General features: G+C 46.4%; 1 protein-coding gene across 1 annotated transcript; it reads right to left on the minus strand.

The window, feature by feature from the left end:
• Positions 1–87: 87 nt before the first annotated feature.
• Positions 88–13467, minus strand: TMED8 (transmembrane p24 trafficking protein family member 8). Its single transcript, XM_055716642.1, has 6 exons — positions 13236–13467; positions 11772–11850; positions 9059–9188; positions 7981–8122; positions 7410–7709; positions 88–6385 (listed from the first exon to the last, which is right to left on the minus strand). The coding sequence occupies exons 1-6, from the start codon at positions 13327–13329 to the stop codon at positions 6168–6170; spliced, it is 963 nt and encodes a 320-aa protein (XP_055572617.1). The 5' UTR covers positions 13330–13467; the 3' UTR covers positions 88–6167.
• Positions 13468–13760: the final 293 nt, after the last annotated feature.

The raw sequence follows: 13760 nt of genomic DNA on the forward strand, positions 1-13760 counted from the left end.
TTGCATTCTTGTTTTGTTGGAAAGTCTGTAGTTCAGTGTTCCATATCAAGACACACACTTGCTTTAAACAGAAGACAAAGGTCTTGGTTGCATAGTGAAAAGTTTATTTAAAGGGAGCAAGTTCCAATATACTATTACAAACCAGCCACAACACATCAAATATAAACAATACAAACCAAGCATAGAAGGAATGCAAGCACACTATAAATGCAGTCCTCATACGTGCCCTTCGGCAAGAGGTTCAGTGCCACATTCTGTTAAAATATCCTCTCCTCCATTTAAAACTCGTATCTTGGGAGGACGTGAAAGGCAAACGGTTGGCACCGACAACTCTATTTTGAAATCACAGGACATCAAAGATATTCACATCACCTAGATAAGGACTGACAGACAACCACCAACCACAGTTCACAAGAATATAGGTCTGAAACAGGTACAACCAGCTACAAGATGCTCCCCATTGAAAGACTATGCTAGCAGCTGGAGCGGTGAGTTGAGAGCAGACAGTCTCCAGGGCCTCCTGGAGGTTGCAGGGAGATCATCTCCAGCTATTTATAATTTCCAAACGCAGCTCTGAAACTTCAAGGTCATTACTTGGCAAAGCCTCCATAGCTCTGAGCTTCGCTGAGCTTTCTTCACTCAAGGGTGGTTAGTCACTGGAACAGGCTGCCCAGGGGGGTGGTGGAATCACCATCCCTGGAGGCATTTAAAAAAATGTGTAATGCGGGGTGCTTAGGGACATGGTTTAGTGGCAGACTTGGCAGTCTGGGGTTAACAGTCGGACTTGATGACCTCAAAGGTCTTTTCCAACCTAAATGATTCTGATTCATGGTTAATATCCAGCTTCTTGCCTAAGGGACTTGACTCACCAGTCCAGATGGGCTTAAACCAGATAACCCTCACAGATGGATCACAAAATTCCTCCTCTCTCCCTGCCTGATAAAGGGTACATTTCTTCTATGATGCTTCTGAGAAAGCAATACATAAAATCCAGAACAGAATACAGAAAAGCCAAGGGGAGTCACACCCACCGTCCACCCAGCCTGATGTGTCTTCAGCTGCAACAGTACCAGTGTTTCAGACTAAGTTGCCAGAGACCCTTTGGAGGCAAATGTGGAACATGAGCAGAAAATTCTCCTCCTAGCAAAATGTATTTTAATATGTACTTTCTAAAACTTTATTTAGTTGGTATTTACTGCAAATCAACTTATTTAGATAAATGACTTTGCACTTCGACTCCTGCTAAACTCCTGGCCTCTTTCACAGTCTAATTAGCCAATGTATTTAACCTAATCGGTTCCCAGTTTTTCATTATACCAGTTGAGATATTCTCAACCATCTACATGACACTGTCACATCCAATATTTTCCCAGATATGAGAAAAGGAGAAAGTCGTCTTCTTTTAGACTTGTAGACAAAAAAAAACTTCTCTTACAAAAAAACCCCACCAAACACCACTTCTCTTATCTGGTCTCTTATCCAGCCTCCATACACGTGAGTGCACACCACTCACAATGCGGGATTCAGATACTCTTTTTAGAGAAAATTATGAATGGAGTGCTCTTCTGTGCCTACCTAGTGTTCCTCTGGTCCTCAAGTTTAGCATCAGCATGCCAAAAATAGTCCCCTCCTTGATATCTGACAGCAGCATATGATTTTAAAAGGCAAAAAGATCTTATGGCACCAGGAAACTCAAAACACTATTCCACTATTCATCTTACAGCAACAAGGCAGTCTAACAAACAGCTTGAATTTCCAGTAACAGCCTACAGGGGCTTCTCCTTGCCTAACATTAGGAACTGCCTCCCCTCTACCCAAATGGGCAGAGAAACAAGGAGGAATCCCTTGGATTAATGACATCTATGGCTCTTATTTCAGACATGCTCCTTGTTCCTAAGGCACCTTGTGATAAATAGTCTATATAGAGTGGCTTTAGTAGGGGTAGTAAGACAAGGAAGGGTACAGGCAGTGGGGATAAAAGTGAACTCATTTAGGGATTCATTCTCTACCCTAATTCCCCACAAGAATAAGCCTTTCAGCAACTAGACAAGGTTCACCTCTAACCCACCTCACCAGGTCCAGCACCACAGTAACTGACCCACTGCAGGCCACAGGTGAAGGATACATGCACACACAGTTACAAGGAGACAAGCGCGCAGGGTAGAGCCAAAAGGAAGGGCATGTGGCTGCCTTTTAGACTCAGTTGCATAGTAACTCCACTTTCTTCTCAGCACCTGAAGTCAGACAACTAAGCTTTTACTCTCAGGCATTTTCTTCTAACCCGTTCGTGTAAATGGCTCATTACCAATAATCTGCGTAACTATTAAATGGGTCCCAAGCATTAATTTGCAACTCACCTGTGTCTGACACCAATAACCTTTCACAAGAATCCATATTACAGGCCTCCAAAGAGTTTGTGAGTAAACTAAATCAGTACGAGTGGTCCCTGATTTCAACAATTTTAACTGTCCTCTGTAAAACACAAACATTTTAAACTCCTGCTGCTACATTACGCCTAAAAGGGTGGGGGAACTTATGGAAAGCTTATGACCTTCTTTGACATAAAAAACCTCTGCCCAACAGATTGTTATCATTATTATAAATAAAGAATTACACAAGCTAATTTTTATGCAAGTCCTGCACTACAGAACTGTCTTATACCTCTGGCTGAACATGTAAATCTTATTTCTAGATCTAAATTATATTCAAACAAAATTGAAAACAATTTTGTGCTTTCACAAAAGCAAACTCAAAATGCAAAATAAGCTTCTTCCTTGATTTAGCTTTTTGAATCTCTAGACACAACTTACAGAGAGAAGAAACACATTTAAAAAACCCTATCTGAAATCTTCCTTCCACAGAAACAACAAAGAAATTTTACTTTCTTGAGGATTAATTTCTCTCTCTGAAGTTTCTTTCTAGAACCAAGGTCTAGTTCCAAAGGTTTCCAATTAAAATAAGAAGGGTTTCTATTGCTGCCTCGGCCAGATAGCAGGATTGGATACAAATCCAGGAGACACACCAAACTGAAAGAAAGGACACACAAGAAATAAGATTACTTCTTTGGACCAGCTGTGGGTTTGATTTTGAATGGGTATGGCTGCTGTTAATCACTAGCCACACAACTGAGCTACTGGATTTATCAGAAAATTAATAAAGACTATATATCCTTCCAAAGGAAGTTGTCACTTAGATAATGAATGTTATCTGAATACCTGAGAAACAACATACTGATGTAATGTGGATATTAAAAAAAATAAACAAGAAGATAAATTATCCTGTACAACTGTGAAGCTTCTGTTTCCTGCAGATAAAATATTCTGTGCCTAAAACTACCTTGCGTTCATAAGAGACACTACTTTTGGGAAACTTATACAGTGAAGTAACACACACCAAACGCTTTCAGTTCTACTGCAGCAGGCTCATCGATGGGCACACTGCATTTGGAGACCAGGCACGTGCCCCTTGGTATGACATACCATTTTAATGCTGCTGTTGCGCTTAGGTCAATGAGACTAGGAGACAGGCACAGCTCCAAACAGATGACCTGAGCCTTGTTAAAGGTTGGTCCACACTTCAGAAAGCTAGAACTGAGCAGTAGGACTACCACCTACAGTACCACTTACGTTAACCAGTGGCTTGAAAACTGGTGCATACTATTTATGTGTCAGTGAGTAATCAAAATTGGTTGTGAGGCAGGCCTTATTAACTTCTTACAACATGAAAAAACAAATGTATTTCAAACCCTAATACGAGCAACAGACAGAAGTGGGATGGAGCTGCGAGTTAGCAATAGGGAGGCCACTATAAGGGAAACATTTTCTTAGTGGAGATAATCCACTAGCCTGCAATAAGCTGTGCAACTGAGGATCAATAGTTCTGGAATATCTAATGTATATACAGGTCAAAGTTCCCTTCATCATAAATAAAACCTAATTAGAAAGTGGAGTAGGTGCCAGATAGCGTATCACACATTAACCAGCAAGGGCACATAGGGTTCTGCAGATCTCACAGCAAAAGACCAAATGCAGTCATAGAGTGGGGCAATGCTGACGTTGCGGTCAGACTGAAGTGTCTTTTCTACCTTCTTCCATTTAGTGTCTATGAACTTGATAGACAAAGGATGGGGGAAAAAGGAGAGCACCTTGCCCAAGTTGCTCAGGCCTGATTCGAGTGTTGTACAAAGGCCACAGGACAGTACTCCATCTCTCCCAAGAAAGACTAAAGGAAGGAATAATCCTCCCCAAACTGCTAAATGAAAGAAATTCTTACTCTGACAGATACCAAGCCCTACTGTTCTGTCTCCCTGCAAGGCTGTCCTGTGGTTGCCCTGCTTGGCTTGAATAAGGCAGCTTTGTAGTTTCCCCCCTGCCCGGTCCATGTGTGCTCACTCTCTCGAGAAAGGCAGCTGTTTTCTCCTGATCTCAGGGCTCAAAGCAGCAACTCCGCTCCTTACCCTGACCGACTCTGCTCCCTCCCCGCTCACCCAGAAAGCCAGTGCTCCCAACCAGTGTTCTTTGCATTTCCACTTGTCCTGCTCCCAGCTCAGGCTGCTCTACTGTAGACTGGCTGCTTGCTCCCTTACTGTTTTGGCCTACTAAGTGCTCTGGGACAGTGAGCAAGCAAGCAGAGATAGTTAAAAGAGCAGCTTGAATATGGAGCAAGTTGCATGGCATTACTATATACCTTTAATAGAAAATATGCAGCCCTCCTATGAGAGTGAAATCTTTGGCTTTAACTACCCCAAAATAATTTTGTTCATCATTCCTTCTCAATGGAAGGAATGGACCGAGTAGAGGTGCTTTACCTGGAGGATTTAAAAATAAAACTCAGAACTCTACTAGAATCACCATGCAAACAGCCATTCTGTCTCTGCAAAGAGGTATCAAAATGTAAATACAGCAGTATTCTTAGAAAAGAGAATGACTTGAAGTTAGAAGTATTAAAATAAACAACAGTTACAGATAAACATGTTTTATAATTAATCTCTGAAGGATTAACTTAATCCTTGTTCAACTCTGCTGGCACTTGAGCAGAAGGTGATTACTGATGCCATCAAATAGCCACCAAAACATGCCAAGGAAGTGCATCCTTTACCATGTGGTCAGGGTTAGCAATGGCCTTGCTGATTCTGGTTCACAGAAAGAATTGATTAAATCCCACACTTTTCGAGTTCCCGAGCAGAGGTGTTCTTTTCTAACAACAGCAGCTGACAAGCTACACTTCTCTGGGGAGCCTTTTCCTTGCTACATATGGTATTACCCAGCTGGCAGCAACACCAGTGAACCACCATGCTGCTACTATGAAATATTTCCTGTATATTTATTGGTTGTATTCCAACCTTTTTCTGCTTATTCAGTGCAGCAGTGATTTCTTCTGCTTCTCATCTGGATTACAGAAAAAAGTTCTGGTGGTCACCGAGGTTTTAATCATCTACATATTCCTGCAGTCAGCAGATATAAAATCCAATTCTGAATCTGTAGGAACACCTTCTTATGGACTTCTAGGCGTGCACCCTCCCCCCACCCCCTGTTCAAACACATGCTGTGACTGTCATTTGGGGCGCATGGCCTAGCCACTGCAGCACGGGCTGCGCTGGCCAGCCGCACGCACACCCCACCGACACGGCTGAAAGAAGCACTGGCTGCTGGTGACACGTAGTGGTGGTAGGTGATGAGATTATCAGTGGTTAGGTGACAAGCCAGCTGTGCTTTTGGCTCATTGCAGCTGACAGCTGCCCTCTAGTGATGCAGATGCAGCAGGAGAACTGGAAAAGTTAATCACAAAACAGTAACAGATCAAGAATATTTTCACTTCATTTTGTATCAGCGCACCAGATCAAAAACACGACCACCTGAACCTGGCCTCTGGGCATTTACCAGCTGTGACATGACGGCCCAGCCCGATGCCCATACAGAGCAGACCTCCCAAAGTTTTACAGAAAGAGCAGCTGCCTGTGGACAACCAGGCAGTCACAGCTACGCTTCTCCACTGGGACAGCGGGGAAGGAGGGTGTGGGGAGAAACCAGTTAGTGTCTGAAGAAGAGCCGGCAGAATTGTGCTTTGGTTCTGTCACACAGCAGTGCCCATCAGGCGGTATTAGGGCTGGGTGGCAGCCTGCTACACTCACCATTACCTTCCTGCCGTCCCTGCCCCTTCCCTTTTCTTCAGCTAGTGTAATAGACATGAAAGAACAGAGTCTTATTGCGGAGGAGAGAGTACGAGTTATCAAATTTCAGCAGGTAGATGCCCTCGCCTGGGTACTCATGGCTGCCTGCCTGCACCTCCCGATGGCTGTTCCTGCGATACACGGGCATGATCTCTCCATAGCGGTTCCGCAGATAGCTTTTGGAGCCCCTTTCCACATCACCAACAGGGGCAAGTCCTAAAAGGAAGAGAGGAGACAAGGCCAGAGCCGGTTAAGCACTAGGTAGTCTAGAAAAAGATCAACAAGACCAGAAAGCAGCAGGGGCACGTAGATATATGGAAGGCTAACTATGACAGCATTACCCATGGCATCTGCTCTGACCTTTCTGCAAATAACACCCAAAGTCCAGCTTTCTTTATCATGACAAAGGACATGCCAAGAACCAGTTCTCTTGGGAATACGGATGTGACAGCAGCCACTGGCCTGCCAGCCTGGACTATTCTCCCTGGCCTTACCTTTTAGATACCTCACTGTTTTCATACAAACAACAGCGGTCCAGTGATGAAGACTTGAAGGAAAAGAAATATGGGAAAGCTCTTAGCTATAACCTCACTGTGTTTACATCCTCAATTTACTTGTTCAAGAGGATTCCTCATACAGGAACCTGCCCCTCTTTGGAGAACCTGCAAAATTAATTTCAGACACCAACCCCCCACTACACTGGTCATACATACACTGAAGTCACAGAACAGGGAACATAACTGTGTGTTTCACAAGTATAAAGACACAGGTAGCAATCCTCCTAAATGCACTCAGCAAAAGCTACTGAGGTACTGGGACGGGAGGGAGAGACACACACCAAACAACACAACCAAATAAAAGCCCCAGAAAACCTTTTTGCTCCTACTCACCATCAGAAATTTCTCAGTCTGAGAGGCTAAGAAGAACAGTCAAGTTAAAATTTCAGACCCTAAATTTTATCAGCTATAAGTTGAACAAGTGAATTCGGGTTTAATTTTTCAATGTGTTCAATTTTAAGAATACTCTTGGAGAAAGACAGCCGTTGACATATGCTGAAGCAGGAAGGGCTAAATGCTTTCTCATCACACCCTAACAGAGAAACCAAACTGAGAAACCAAAAGGCTGCAGAGATAACAAGTGGGCTGAGTAAACAAAGTAGATGGGAGTTACAGCATCTGACAGACACTCAGCAGCATGGCAACAGGCACCACAAATTAACCCTTACAGGCTCTGCACTAACCTTCAATTTCCTCCTCCTCCTCTTCATCCTCCTCATCACTGGATTCGCTGACCTGAACAGTAATGGCAGTGCTAGTAACGGTGGTCCAGTCAAAATAAACTCCAAACCCAATGTCGTAGTCATCTGTAGCAAACTCCCAGCAAATGTATTTCCCATCAGGATGGGTTGGCACACGGACTGTCACCACCTCGCCTCGCTTCACCACCATCCGACCATTCTTCTCCTTTCCCATCTTGGCTTTGAATTCCTTTGTCTTCTCAGTGGTCCACATGGTGGGTGGAGCCAAAGGGGGAGGCTGAGCTGAGACAAGGGAAGAGACTGTGGGGTCACCTGACTTTTCACTACTGACAAACTGTTCTCTAAAAACAGTGAAGCTATTTCTGACAAGGCTTTGGCATTCTGGAGCCTGCTCCCAAAAACCTTGGATATCAAGTTTTCCCCGCTCGCTAGCCAGGAGCCCACATTTCCAGCAGGAATGAGCAGTGTGTCTCTGGGACAGCCTTTGCTCTTCTCTAGCCAGGACAGGCACTTAAAGAGTGGCCCCAACAAGTGTTTTCCTCTCAGGACTCACCTTTCCTCTGTTCCCCAAGGAGGTCTGCAGTCTCCAGCTCAGCTGAAAGGATATCCACAGCACCAGTGTGATCTGATTGAATCATGACTATATCCCCTGCTCCTTGAGGTACATGATAGCTGGTTATCCGAACAGGAGCTTCCTGCACAAAGCACAAAAGAAACATTGTCACAAAGGCCATTCTAGTAAAAGAGTCCCCAGCTGGATTTAAAACAACTCATTAGTAATTCAGGCATCTTTCTGAAGCCAAGTCAGACTCTGCAGAAGCTTCTATTAGTTAAAAAGAACTGGATGGCTCCGAGATATCTCTCTACATTGTTCCCCCCCAGCACTGAAGTCATGAACTTTGAAGTCAAATGCTGTGTTGGTCTCACAAATTACACGCCCCTTGGCCTCCCCAGGAGTCCCTGGGCAGGCACATCTTTGCATCTGCCTCAGTTAATTGTCACCTCTCAACAAAGCAACAGCCTTACAGATTTAGCAGACTACTCTTGGAAAGGATTCCCAAGACACTAACTCTCTATGGAGAGCTTTTCAGCTCTGCATGCATCTAGAATACAGACACAACCAAACAGTCGTTCGCTGCATCCTAGTTAAAGTCTATCCGGTTCACTAGGGCCAGCCATCTCATACATGCAAACTCACAGCTCCTGAGCTGGGTGCCATTTGCACAGGTTTTCCCCAACTGTATCTGTAATGCAAACAAACTGGCTGCTCACCAAGAGAAACAAGACAGTAGAGTCACTTTCCATTCCCTCTTCCATAAATCTGCAGGAAGGGAATTCCCCGAAGCCCCAGACAAGAAGCAGAATGTGAGAACAACCTTGAAGCTTTGGCGAGCCAAAAACTGCAAGGAGGCAAGGACTAGCCAAAGACACAAGATGGATTTTGCAAATCTGACCGATAACATTTACCTCCCACTAATGTATAGAAAAAAAATACAACCGAATGTATGTTAATACTACTTTTGTCTTAACCATTAAAGTCTCAGTGCCATAGCCATAAGCACACCAGCAGGGTGGGAGAACTATTGCTGCACCTCTGTCCTTGCTTTCAGACATAAGAAACACCCACCTACCTCTTTGAGGGGCTGGATTTGGTCAGGCAGCTTCTCTTCTAGTTTGGCCACTTCCTGGTCCTCCGAAGCATCAGCGTCTTCCTTCAAATCCTTTCTCACACCTGCATTCACAGATGACCCAACCTGCGGCCTTTTGGAGGAAGAGAGCACTACAGTTCAGCACTTGCACCCAGGGCACAGCCAGCAAAGGAATCACTCTGCTCTGAAACTCAAATTCAAATGGACTGAAGGGAACAAGCTTTTGTGGTCAGCACCTGCCGACTGCACAAAGCCCTTTGCACTCCAGTCCTGCTCTCATCTCCATGCAGCTATCTTCCACGTGAGCCAGAGGAAGAAACTTCAGTCAGATACACTGTATTCAGCATCCTTTAGACAGCAGTAATACAGTACACCCACCCCACAGCATGCTAGCTCACCAACCGTGTACTAAACACAGAAATCAGTATCAACTTTTCTGCTCAAGAAAGGACAACTTATGTTACGCCAGCTACTACATGACATCTGCATAGTCCATCAGAGGTCAACTGGATCAGTGAAAGGTTTCAAGACAGTTTTGACAGCCATCCTGAAAACGCCCTCTATTTAAGTGGCCCATTATGCCTTTCCTGTTGGCAGTTCCAAGAGGTACAGGGAGCACCCACATGCATCTCTGCCATATTCAAATACGCTGCACAGACAAGCAAGCCACAAGACACACAACGGCAGCACAATAATAGCAAAGAGGTCCAAGTACTGCACTGTGACAAGAGGAAACGGACATGTCAGAGCAAGAAGAAAGGCACGTAGCAGGAAGAGAATGGGCAAGAAAGGAACCATCTTTGGCATTCATTTTCTGTTGAGGGTTTTCTTCTAAATTTTATTTTAAAATGCTGCATATTGTCTATAGCTGGCAAGAGTTATCATCCCAAATGAACTCAGATGGATGCCAGAAGAGTCTCCTCTATCATACTCTCTCTCAGATACTTGGTGAAACTTCCAGGAGAAGCAACCTAGTCTCTAGTAAGAACAGAAACAGCTGGCCTTTAGAAAAAGCAAAGCCTTCTCACAGCACTATAAACCTGACGTCAAGTGCTTTGGTCTAAAGGATATGAAACACGAGAACACAGCAGTAATGGAAAACAGCATAGTGTGGAATAGTTTAAAAAAATCATTTAAAAAACCCATACACAGCCCAACTGCTACATCCATAAAGACTAGAACAGGGCACATGAAGCTTTCGTTTCCAAATCTTTGTTCCTATGGGCGTACAGATTTTAACAAGAAATAAAGCCATTTCTTACTTAAATTCTCTCAGTAGTGTGATTTCTTTTCCTAAAAATGTCATGATAGGCCAGAAGGTCTGTAAGAATAACTCAAATGGGCTGAATACCAGGATACACAAAATGGCAGCAGATGGGCAATATAAAAAAATAAGGGGCACTTGGAGCAGACAACAGTGATCTGTAACAATTTCACTGGCAGCCCAGGACAAATTTGGACTTCTATGCCATTGCTTTCCAGCCCATTTCCTTTTTAGCTTAGCAGTTACATGAACACACTTACAAGGGTTATTTGGTCACTTGCTACTACAGGTGTGCACATGTGCTCAAAAGGCTCTCCATCAACATAGGAGCTAACAGCTTGGGAAATTTTTCCTCCAGACACCACTGAAGGCCAAAAGTCTCACTGAAAAATTAGGAAGGGCTACACAAGCTTTATAAGCAGATTTACAGAGACAGAGTTCAGCAGATTCCTCCTCACACAACCCTTTTGGACCATCCCCCATCCATTACAAAGGAGATCTAGCTTAGACAAATTTATCAGGTAATACCTACAAGTATCCAGCATCTACTTTGGCCATTTTGCTTACAGACTACATTAATCTCTTTGAAAAAAGTTAGAGGACATAATAAACAGATGAAAGAACACATTTGGAGACGAGGAGGCCAATACAGATGTCATTAACATCAATCCAAAATGGCATCAGACTGCTGGTTTAGTAAGTAGGGTAGTTTGTTCGGTTTTTTGCTGGAATTTTCTTCCTCTCTTTTTCAATGAGGTTGTGGTTTATCTACTGTCTCATGTAATTAACTCACACATTTCTGAAACTGTACCCTGTGGAACAAATGTATGACAGCAAATGAAACTCCACTGCATATGGTTACTAGCGCTTGTAACCAATGCAATGACTCTGCCACAAACACCACATGCCCAACAGATAATAACAAGTCAAACAACTGATAATACGTCAAACAGCAGCGTTAATGAAGGAGTGACACAGAAAACCAGGGGTGAAGAAAAAACCCCAAACACTGTCAATAAAACAGTAAAAGGTGTTTTCTTGCTCATCTTTCACCAGAATTATAGACAGTCGGAATGCTTAATTATTAAAGTATCCTTCAGACAGGATAGAGAAAATTTCCTGCTGAAGGTTTATTGGCTCTTACAATGGACTACAAAACCTTGCAGAGCTCCTTCCAAGCTGAATGATTCCATGATTTGAATAACTGAACCATGAACTACACATCAGCATTTCATAACCTTTAAAACAACCTTAACCTGTAAGAACAGTCCCTCCTATACTGATTCTGGTATATACTGTCCCAAAGTAGACAATTCGGTCTCCAGTCCCTTCTCTTCACCTGCACAGGATCAACTGCCTTATGGAAGAGGTCACAGGGGTGAAACAGATTGTCATGCATGTGGGGCACAATACACAAAAAGATTTTCCTACCCACTCTGTGAAGTACTGGACTCCAAAGAATCAACCAGGTGATCTGCAGACTCTGTCTTTTGGGCCGAGTCTTCATTTTCTAACAACAAACAGAATATACAGACAGAAGGTGAAATAAATGTCAGTCTTTAGAATGCACAGACAGGAGGAAAAACTACAGCCAGCGCTCAAACGTTGACAAGGTCACATGGCTGTGAAAGGAAGAGCTGTGCCAACCCGTTTTTCATGTTATGAGCTGTATCCTGCAAGGTGCTATACAGATGATTTTTAATCATCTCACTCCTAGGAAAGAGAGAACAAAACCCCATGTATGTTTTTGGTGCAGAACCACTCTCAGAAGCAGTGTTCGTTCAGGAACCACCAACCCTAGCTTTAAAAGGACAGAACAAGGCCAAATTTCTTCCTGTCAAACTGAGCTGAATTTGAAGCCCTGGAAAAAGCAATCATGCAGCGGTTCCCACAGGGCACTGACGAGATGGAAATTCCTAGGTCACTGCTAAAAGGACTGTCTATAAAGATGGCTCCTGGTCTCCCCCACATCTCCTGAACTCCGGGAAAGCTCTGTCCCCATACAGCTGCGGTATATGCCCCACAGCCCAGCTGTCTGATCACATTAAGGCAGCAAACCGGGCAGGGACAAGTTCCAGCTTTGGCAGCTCTCTGATGACAGGGCCTTACAGCTGCTGGCCGTTTCAGGGAGTCTGTTCACAGCTGGGAGGCAGCTCCAGCCCACGGGTAGACAGCACCAGGCTCCCAGCCCATGGCAGAGCCTGCATGGCAGGGGCTGTCCGGCTCCCAGCTAGATGGGGCCTCTTCCACCAGGGAAAGCATCCTGGCTCACCATCAATCCTTCTGCTGCAGGGAAAGAAACAGTGGGAACTGTTGCTGCAGCTCCAGGTGAGGCAAGCACCCGGCTGCAGAGGGGTATGCCCGGGCGTACCCCTTTAAAACAACCTTAAACCTCTAAGAACGGCCCCTCCTATACCGACTGTGGTATATACCGTCCCAAAGCAGACAATTCAGTCTCCAGGCCCTTCTCTTCACCTGCACAGGCTCAAATGCCATACGCAAGAGGTCACAGGGTTTGTTTCACAGATTGTCACCCATGTGGGGCAGCCTGTCCCTCCCCCCAGCCGCCCACCCACCCGCTAAGCGAACGCAGCCGAGGTCTCACTGGCGATGCTCCTCTTCGCAAGGGCCGCCGGATTTCTACCGATGCAAACCGCCACCGTGGAATTAAGGCTTCTCCGGGAGAAAGGAGGAAACCCGCCGCGGCGAGGCAACCCGCCCCCCGCCCCAAGGCCAGCGCTGACACCGGCGCCCCCCGGCCGGTCGCCTCACGGCCCGCGGGGCGCTGCCCGCCCGCCCGCCTCGCCTCAGGGACCCCGGCCCGGCTGCAAGCGCTCGCCGCCCCCGTGACCGCCGCGGCCAGCCCGGCTACCCCTTCCCCTGGCGAGCCCGTACCTGAGGGGACGTGGGGCGCGGGGCCGCCGCCCGCCACCCCGGCGGCCGGGGGCTCGGAGCGGGAGCCGGCGGCGGCGGCCAGCACGTCCGACATGGGCAGGGCTGAGCGGGCGGCCGGCGCGCGGGGAGCCGAAGGCGGGCAGCCCGCCGCGGCGGAAAGAGCCGAGCGGGTCCGAAGCGCTGCGGGCGGCGGCGGCGGAAACACCCGAGCTGGGCGGGTGGGGGGTGGGGGGGCAGCGACAGCCGAGCGGGCGAGCCAGGCTGAAGGGAGAGGGCAGCGCCTCGGCGCTCATCCCTCAGCCTCCCCCTCCGGGCAGCGCAGCCAATCAAAAGCGAGCCCCGCAGAGCCGCCGGCCGCCCCGTGGGCCGTGCGCGCGGAGGGGCGGCGGAAGGGATAAGGGGGTGCACCTCCAGCGAGCCGCGGTTGCCATGGGAACGGGGCCCGGAAGAACGCGTTGCCGTGGCGGGCTGGGGACGGTGGCCCTGGACCCGGGGCTGGGGGCGGCCGGGGGGCCGCAGCCCTTG

Source organism: Falco cherrug, chromosome 7 (assembly GCF_023634085.1).
Source record: "Falco cherrug isolate bFalChe1 chromosome 7, bFalChe1.pri, whole genome shotgun sequence".
In the NCBI taxonomy this organism is placed as follows: Eukaryota; Metazoa; Chordata; class Aves; order Falconiformes; family Falconidae; genus Falco; species Falco cherrug.